The sequence below is a fragment of the Corylus avellana genome, chromosome ca3 (genome assembly GCF_901000735.1).
Source record: "Corylus avellana chromosome ca3, CavTom2PMs-1.0".
NCBI lineage: Eukaryota > Viridiplantae > Streptophyta > Magnoliopsida > Fagales > Betulaceae > Corylus > Corylus avellana.
Genome location: NC_081543.1, coordinates 17,843,425 through 17,852,454, shown reverse-complemented (window position 1 = coordinate 17,852,454; position 9,030 = coordinate 17,843,425). Strand labels below are relative to the sequence as shown.

Sequence of the window (9,030 nt, the reverse complement as noted above, 5' to 3'; positions counted from 1 at the left end):
TCTTCTCCTCTGTTTTCCCACTTACCCAAAACCGACAGGCTTAGATCTTCCACCTTGGGAGGTCCTTCAGGTTTCTCTTCCAGCTCCGTCACTATTTTTAGATCGTATTTTTTAAAATTGCAAACTCAAGACCCTAAACCGTATAAAGTAACACAAAATAAGAGTTATAGTGACGGAGCTGGGGGTGGCTGGTGTTGGTCATGGCACCCCAACACAAGGAGAAAAAAAAAAATTGTAAGGGGAAAAAGAAAATTGTAAGGTAAAAAAACAAATTATAAGGTAGTTTTTTTTTTTTTTTGCCTATTGGCCCCTACCCACTAATATTTTTGGCCCTTGGCTCCTACCCATACCAAAGTCTGCCTCTGTTGCAAAATAAAGTAATTGTCATCCCATCGCCCCCAAGATAACACACAACTTTTATCATAATCTTTTGTTGTATGATTTGAATTATGTACGTATCTCATGCATTCAAATCTCTCTGTATCTATCGACAATCATAATTATAAGTATAACACGGTCATACTTATTGATCTTCAATCAACAGCAAATACACAAAACATAGTTGCATTGAATCAACCTTAAAAATAAGTAGAAAAAAAAAAAAAAACAACACTTTCTTTTAACACTTTTTTCCAAATTCTTTTTTCCAAATGATCTGTTCCATTCAATAAATAAATAGATTTATTACTTTACAGCTGCATGCTTATACTGATGCTGATTGGGCGGGTGATCCAACAGATCGTCGCTCTACCACTGGTTATTGTTTTCTACTTGGCACCTCGCTTATTTCTTGGCGAAGTAAGAAACAGACTGTTGTTGCTCGATCTAGCACAGAGGCAGAATATCGTGCTCTAGCTGACACTACCGCGGAGCTTCTTTGGTTGCGATGGTTGTTACAAGATATGGGTGTCTCTCTTTCTTATGCTACTCCTGTATACTGTGATAATAAGAGTGCTATTCAGATTGCTCATAATGATGTTTTTCATGAACGGACAAAACATATTGAGATTGATTGTCATTTTGTTCGTCATCATCTTCTTCAGGGCTCACTACAACTTCATTCTGTCACGTCCCGTGATCAGCTCGCAGACATCTTTACAAAGTCCAGGACGTTTTTGTGATCTTGTGTCCAACCTCAAGTTGGTCTCTCGCACTCCACCTTGAGCTTGTGGGGGGCTGTTAGATAATATTATATTATTATTATTTACCTTCTTTGGTATTCTAGGGTTACTAGGTTTACCTTTCCTTATTCTACTAGGTCTGTATTATTCATTTCCTTATTCTACTAGGTCTGTATTATTCGCCTATATATAGGCCTCTTCTGTACATTATATTTTGTGATTCAATATACAACCTTATTCTCAACAATATTATTATTTTTTTTCTTAAATGAATGTAAGGTCCAGATCATTTGAGAAAAGAGATTTAAGAAAAAATGTTGGGATGTCTAGCAGCCCTCAATAGTATACTTGTATAAGAATATTCCTTTATGTACTCTCCATAAATATTGGATTCATAACCACATTATTTTCGCACCTGAAAAATCTGCATTATCATTATCATTATCATTCTCATAATTCTTTTTATGCAAATTCGAACATATTCCAAAGAGTTTTGCAGCTTTCTGATGGAGCACAGCATTTCCAGTTGGGTTTCCAGATTCTTCATCATATTACTCACCTTCCTTCTTAATCCTTCTCCTTCTTCGTCATGGTCATTGCACCCTTCACATATAAACTCCATGGCCACGCACAGAAACCACACAGCAATCTCAGATTTTCGGCTCTTAAATAGAAGAACATTGATGGAGTGCTCCAACATCACAGACCCTTCTATCAAAATCAAAGTTAGTCGGAAATCCAGCCTTGCAGATGAAGAATATCTCACTGTTACCGTTAGTAGAGTTTTGCATCCTTCAGAGACTGACTGGGTCGCCATGATTTCACCTTCTCATTCTAAGTAAGATATTTTATTTTTTTTAACAAAAAAAAAAAAAAAAAAAAATTTACTTTCCTCTAACTGATTTGTTTTTTCTTCCTCCATTTAATTGTTTGATTCTCTTTTCTTGAAAATGCAGTGTAGAAAGTTGTCAGGACTATTCTTATGGTTATATTCAAACTGGCGATTTTGACGATCTTCCTTTACTCTGCCATTATCCCGTCAAGGTAAAACACAATATATTATAATTTGTTTCTTCAATGGTTATTTAATGCAATTTTTATAAAAAAAAGAATTACTTTAAAACAAATGAAGCAGCATGATCAACAGCATGCATGCCTTATCTATACAATTATACCATGTTAGACCCTCAAGTTTGGTTACTTATTAAGTCTCCTATAAGTTTCTTATTAAGTGAGATTAGGCTTTATAAGTAATTTTAGAAATATTCAGTTAATTAAATTTTCTAGAGTACTTTATTTTTGCCCATTTCTCTGTTTAATTTTCTAGGATGATCAAATATGTTTTTGAATTCCTATTTTACAATGCAACAAAGTTGTTAGAGATACTATAATTTTTATTATCGATTCTCTTTAAATTGAAGTAACAATTCAAGTGACAATTAGTCACTAAATAATTAAATTCTGTTGTTTAATTTTTTTTTATTTTATTTATGAAATGTTTCCTACTTTTAACTTTAGACTTTAGAATCTTACAGCAGAAATCGGTACTTAGGTGTTAAGGAGAAGAGTTTGAATTTTATTATTCCAATCCGCATAAGTCTAAGTGATGAGACTTTTATTAGAACTCTCACTCTGCAGTATTAATTAAATGATTGAATTCATTATTTCTTATCCGTTTAAGCTTTTTGGGATATTCGGAGTTCTATATTTGCTAATTGCTAATATATATATATAAAATTTGCAGGCGATGTTCATGAGTAAAGATCCAGACTACCTGAGTTGCAAGAAGAAGCATCACAAGAAAAGTAGGAAGAGTAAAAGTGTGGTGACCAGCTGCACAGGGAAGTTAACATTTCATGTCATTAACATCAGAACCGACATCGAATTCGTCTTCTTTGGCGGGGGATTTGATACGCCTTGCGTTTTGGCAAGATCACACCGCATCAATTTTGCCAATCCAAAGAAGCCTTTATATGGACATATCTCAAATATAGATTCAATTGGAACCTCAGTGAGTCACCTTCTTTATTGAGATTTCCATTCATAAAAGAAAAGGTAACACAAAAAGAGTGGCAAGTGTGGCACCCCGACATCTGGTATAAACATTACGGTACAAGATAAAATCTAATCTTTGAAAATAGGTCAAATAAATGGATTGGCCGAATAGTCGCTAAAAGCCTAAAATGGTCGTTTTGAAGACTACAATTGCTTAAGGGTAAGTGGATTAAGTTGAGAAACGCCTAAGTCGCCTAGTGTATTTTTAACTATATATTTTTACTATTTTATTTTTGAAGATTTCTTCCACTTTATTTTTTGAGAGGAGAGAGTGATATATATATATATATATATAAAAGAAAGAAACAGCTTCTTAATTTAACAAAATTAAAAAAATTGTCAAACCCTAATCCAAGCGAAGGTGCATCGGTTTCTGCTGATATTATAATTAAATGTGCATCATGGGGCTGGTTTAAACCATGTGAAGCATTATTCTAATTTGATGATTTGTGATGCAGATGAGATTAACATGGGTTAGTGGAGACATGGAGCCTCAACAAGTACAATATGGAGACGGAAATACACTGCCCTCACAAGTTACCACATTTACACAAGATCACATGTGTTGTGAGTTCCTCAACATACCTTTTGTTTTTTTCTTTGTGAACATCATTTACAAAGGAGGCCAATTACATATGGCAGTCACCATTCATATAAGTATATAGCTACCGTTTTCCTTCCTCTTATATTCTACTTAGATTTTTCCCCTATTTTCTGAATTTGATAGCAAGTTCATCACCAAGTCCAGCAAAGGATTTTGGGTGGCATGACCCAGGATACATTCATTCTGCAGTAATGACAGGACTAGAACCTTCAAGCACCTTCTCCTACAAATATGGAAGGTACATTGTCACAACTTCCGTCACATATATTTGTAGAGAAATGTTTCTGTGCATTCTAGCGTCCATCTAGCGTACATTAATTTAAAAAAGAAAAAAGAAAAAAAACAATGGTGGATGAAACATGCTAACTCATTGGAAATGCATACGAGATAGATGTCAAATTAATGGAAATAGGCATTTCTCATACTTTTATTTATTAAAAAGCACATACTTCATGCAGTGACTCAGCCGGTTGGAGTGAACAAATCCAATCTAGAACTCCACCTGCGGGAGGATCAGATGAGCTCAGGTTCATAGCATATGGGGATATGGGAAAGGCTCCTCGTGATGCTTCTGCCGAGCACTTCATTCAGGTAATTAAGGACAGGATGCATTTGCTGCTGCAAATATAGAAAGACCCAAAATTTAATTTGTTTTCACAAAATCTTCATGGTTTTCTTGTTTAAGCAAATTCCAAAATGAAGAAATCTTACATTAATAACATGATAATAACAGTGCATTATGGTGATTTTCGTCTTTTACTTCTTGAAACACAAATATATTGACCTCTGTATTTTTTTAAAAAAAATTTATTGTTATTATTATTATTATTATTGTTTTGTGATACATATATAGCCAGGGTCCCTTTCAGTGACTGATGCCATCGCAGATGAAGTAGATTCTAACAAGGTAGATTCAATCTTTCACATTGGAGATATAAGCTATGCCACTGGCTTTTTAGTTGAATGGGATTTTTTCCTTCAACAAATAGGCTTTGTAGCGTCACGAGTTTCTTATATGACTGCAATTGGAAACCATGAGAGGTACCTTTGTCATCTGCATACTTTAATAAGTATTGTTTTTTTTTAAGTCAGTCTTGTTAGAATATATTAGAGGATTTGATTGATTTATTAATTAATTTAAATTATATTATAATACTATTCATTATATGTGGGTACGCGAAATATTTAATTGTAATAAGAGGTGAATAACAGACAGGTTAAAACTTATAACCTCTGCTCCAATTTGCTTTTATATTTGCACTTTTTTTTTCTTTCCCTTTTTCAGAGATTACGACGATTCGGGATCAATATATACATTAACTGATTCAGGAGGAGAATGTGGAATTCCTTATGAAACTTACTTTCCCATGCCAACATCAGGAAAGGATAAGCCATGGTATTCCATAGAACAAGGAAGTGTTCACTTCACAGTGATTTCAACTGAGCATAATTGGACACAAAACTCTGAGCAGGTTAGATTAATCAAAAGCTTTATGTCCTTTGTGTTTGTTACCTCCTAATCTAATATGATATCACCTTCTTTCAAATATATGCAAAATCTTTCAGTATGAGTGGATGAAAAATGACATGGCTTCCGTCGATCGATCAAAAACTCCTTGGTTAGTTTTCACAGGGTAAGTGAATTTTACATATACTAACACTGGCTTTGTTTGATAACGTTTTTTTTCCTTCTTCGTTTTGTTTACCCTTTTCAAAACAAAAACATCAAGAAACATTACCATAAATGATTCATGTTTGACTCCTTCCGTCAAAATAGGATAGTAGTTTGAGGGGATATCATAAGTGTAATTTATCCTAATATAATTTATCTGTAAATTGTAGACATAGACCCATGTATTCGTCCGGAGAAGGATACCTTAACGTGGATGATCAATTTACTAAGGAAGTAGAACCATTACTCTTGGAAAACAAAGTAAGTCGTTTTGACCAGTAATTCTAGGTAACCTACTTGTATCTTACTTATGTCCTACTAAGAATGATGTGGCTATTAAAATCACCATTGGGTTTGTAATTGATCATTACTGAATTTTGATCAAATGGTGATTTTAATAGCCACATCATTCTTAGTAGGACACAAGCAGCCTTTTAAAATTACTCCTAAGTAGCCATATTCCTTAATTTTTTCAATGTGAAATGATGAGCTCTTTGATCCCTTGCTTGACGTGGTTAGAAATAAATTAATTGGGTTGCTATTTATGTGCAGGTTGATTTGGTTCTCTTTGGCCATGTTCATAATTATGAGAGATCTTGCTCGGTTTTCCAAAAAGAATGCAAGGCCTCTCCTAAAAAAGATGAAAGTGGGATAGACGTATATGATCACAACAATTATAGTGCCCCAGTCCATGCAATTATTGGTATGGGTGGCTTTTCCTTTGACAAGTTCCCAAATCAAGTAAGTACATGAATGTCTCTCCAATGCTTCATATATATGATGCACGCATAAAACTAATACTAGAAATTATATTTTTATATCACAAAACTGATGTGTCACTCCCAACAAACCCCTTGGATCAGTCCTTCTTAAAAAAAAAAAGGGGGCAGTTTGTATATATACACTACTTTTTGTTGGTCAAGTTTGTATATATACACTACTTTTTGTTAGAGCCCTTCTCTTTAGACAACCTTTGTTATTTATTTATTTATTTTTTATTTTTTATTTTTGTGAACATCATGTGAAAAAGGGGGCAATTACAGCATATGGCAGCCAATGCAACATATTTTAGTAAAGTTCAAACCTGAAATTGCGTAGATATAGGTAACCATATATATACCCTTTTCCTTCCTCTATCTTATTCTTAGATTTTGTCCCTTTGTTCTGAAATTGACAGGTTCAACTTTATCAAGTCCAGCAAAGGACTTTGGGTGGCATGACCCAGGGTACATTCATTCTGTGGTAATGACAGGACTTGAACCTTCAAGCACCTTCTCCTACAGATACAGAAGGTTTTAGCAACTTTCTTTATAACAACTACTCATAGTTTCAGAAAGGAAAATGCTATTCTTACTCTAAATTCATTAATGCTATTCCATCACCTAGTTATTGACCATTTTTGCCATATGTATGTGCCAACAACCTTATTGGCGCATGAGATGCACACGCGGCGAGTAGCCGCAGCGTCTGGCGTGTGCACCACGCGCGCTAGGTGCTTCTCCTCCTTACTCCAGAGGTGTCGCCACGTCAACCCTAGCCCTTTGCCACGTGTTAGCTCCGAAAGAAAAAAGAAGAAGAAAATCAATATTATCCTGATCCAACCATTTTCAACCCGATTCAACGGGTTAGAACCTCGTCTCAAATCGGGTCAGACCATCCTTAATCGGTCCATGGGTTTTCAGGCATATTTGGCCCAATTAAACCGGCCCACTCTTCAATCCGACCCAGCGGGTTTCAAATCCGGTTCGGTTCAATTCATCAACTCGAACCGGATCCATACAAGGCATCCGACCCAATCCAAAACTGGTTCCAACTTAGGTCATTGGGTTCAAATCATTTCTCCAACCCAGTCTAAAACCGTTTTCCTAAACCAGGTCACTGGGTCAAACTCTCCAAACCTGTCCAAATTTGTCAACCCGATCCATCGGGTTAGACCCGGTTTATATAATTTCGGGTCAACCATTACAATGGTCCATGGGTTTTGGCCTAATTAAATTGGCCCAATCTAGCTTATAAGGCTCCAATTCAAGACTCAACTCCATCAAGTTGGCCCAAGTCCGCCAGCAACCAGAAAACAGCCTGTTGCCATAGCCTACCGCCGCTCTCGGCCTCCGGCCACCACTCCGGCAACTTTTTAGGCAAAAAAAAAAAAAAAAAAAAATCTTTTCCTTTATTTTTCCAACATCAATTTTATACATTGAGTTTGAGGAGGGATGTTAGAATATTTTATATATTATTCTAGGGTTTATTCCCTAACTTAATTAGTATACGGTTACTTGCCTATCACTCATAGCCTCTCTACAAAAAAAGGCCTCTATATTCATTCATTTTACACTACTCAATATAATGTAGTCTCTTGTATGCTTCCGCTCTCTATTATTCTTTCATTCTTCTATATCTCTCCATTATTCTAACAGAGATGAATCCCTTTCTTTTTCTCTTTGAAGCCTTTCATCGAACATCATCTCTCTACCCTTGGCCTCTTCATCATCGTCTACCTCTACCATCCAAGCCATCACCAGTCCAAACACCAGCCCAAGGAAACAAAAATCAGTAAAATGCCAATCAAATATACAGTAAAATGCCAAAAGAACCTAAACATACGCTTCGGTCTCTTTCCCAGCATATTCTCAGCAACCAAACAGAGAATACCAAAAATATCAAACACCCAGAAAGCAAAACAACCAATCACCAAAATGAGAAATACCCATCAAAAGCAAACCCAAAACAACCACAAATGTTCACATAACAATGTGAAAATTAAAAACCCAAAACCAGAGTGGAAGAGGTGGCTTTTCGGCCACCCCTTCATTTTTTTTTTTTTTTTCTAAAAAAAATATTAATTTTTTAAATTGAATTAATAAAAAATTATTATGCTGACGTGGCAAAACGGTGCATTTTGATTGAGACTAACAGGCATTACAAAAATCTAACGGCAAGGATTTTATTGGCATTTCGATTAATCTAGGGAGTAAAAATTCAAAAGAAAAAAAACTTACAGATTTTTTAATTTTGACAGGTTGACTCAGGGACTTATCATATATTTACCCTTATTATTATTATTATTATTATTATTATTTGACTTGAATTTCCATGTTATTTAGTGATCTATCAAGAGGCAAAAAATCGAATTGTTGGTAGAAAACAAATAAAATAATATATACTTAACATTGGATCCAAGAGGCTATTTGAGTGATCAACGCTGCAGCCATGTATGTATGGTGGTCACGACTACATGGCATTGTTAGCAGCATGGTGCTGAAGAGATAAACGGTTTGGGAGTTTTTACCAACAGTACATTAATATACATATTCGAACATAACTCTGGTTCAAAAGCCTAAGCTAATGGGCTTGGATCCACTTATGTATATTAAGTACTCTTTCTATTTATATTTTCTTAATGTGTGACTCAATACTCGTAAGTGCATTTACAACAATATGCCCCTCGATTGTGAGTCTTTTTACATTTCTAAGTGTCTTGCTCAAGAGTAGTGGAATGGGACATAACTCCAAACCAAACGCGTCCAAACACCCATCTGAAGAAGCTAACCATGGCTCTGATACCATTAGTTGGAGAT

General features: G+C 35.2%; 1 protein-coding gene across 1 annotated transcript in view; it reads left to right on the top strand.

The window, feature by feature from the left end:
- The first annotated feature begins 1,627 nt into the window (after nucleotides 1–1,627).
- The window catches only part of LOC132174222 (probable inactive purple acid phosphatase 27), an 8,285-nt gene continuing 882 nt past the window's right edge, over nucleotides 1,628–9,030 (top strand). The window contains exons 1-12 of the mRNA XM_059585914.1: nucleotides 1,628–1,959; nucleotides 2,078–2,165; nucleotides 2,866–3,132; nucleotides 3,635–3,743; nucleotides 3,904–4,018; nucleotides 4,239–4,371; nucleotides 4,634–4,821; nucleotides 5,066–5,252; nucleotides 5,347–5,414; nucleotides 5,623–5,713; nucleotides 6,005–6,193; nucleotides 6,630–6,694. Coding sequence (XP_059441897.1) covers nucleotides 1,628–1,959; nucleotides 2,078–2,165; nucleotides 2,866–3,132; nucleotides 3,635–3,743; nucleotides 3,904–4,018; nucleotides 4,239–4,371; nucleotides 4,634–4,821; nucleotides 5,066–5,252; nucleotides 5,347–5,414; nucleotides 5,623–5,713; nucleotides 6,005–6,193; nucleotides 6,630–6,694 — 1,832 coding nt within the window. The remainder of the gene's footprint in view (nucleotides 1,960–2,077; nucleotides 2,166–2,865; nucleotides 3,133–3,634; nucleotides 3,744–3,903; nucleotides 4,019–4,238; nucleotides 4,372–4,633; nucleotides 4,822–5,065; nucleotides 5,253–5,346; nucleotides 5,415–5,622; nucleotides 5,714–6,004; nucleotides 6,194–6,629; nucleotides 6,695–9,030) is intronic.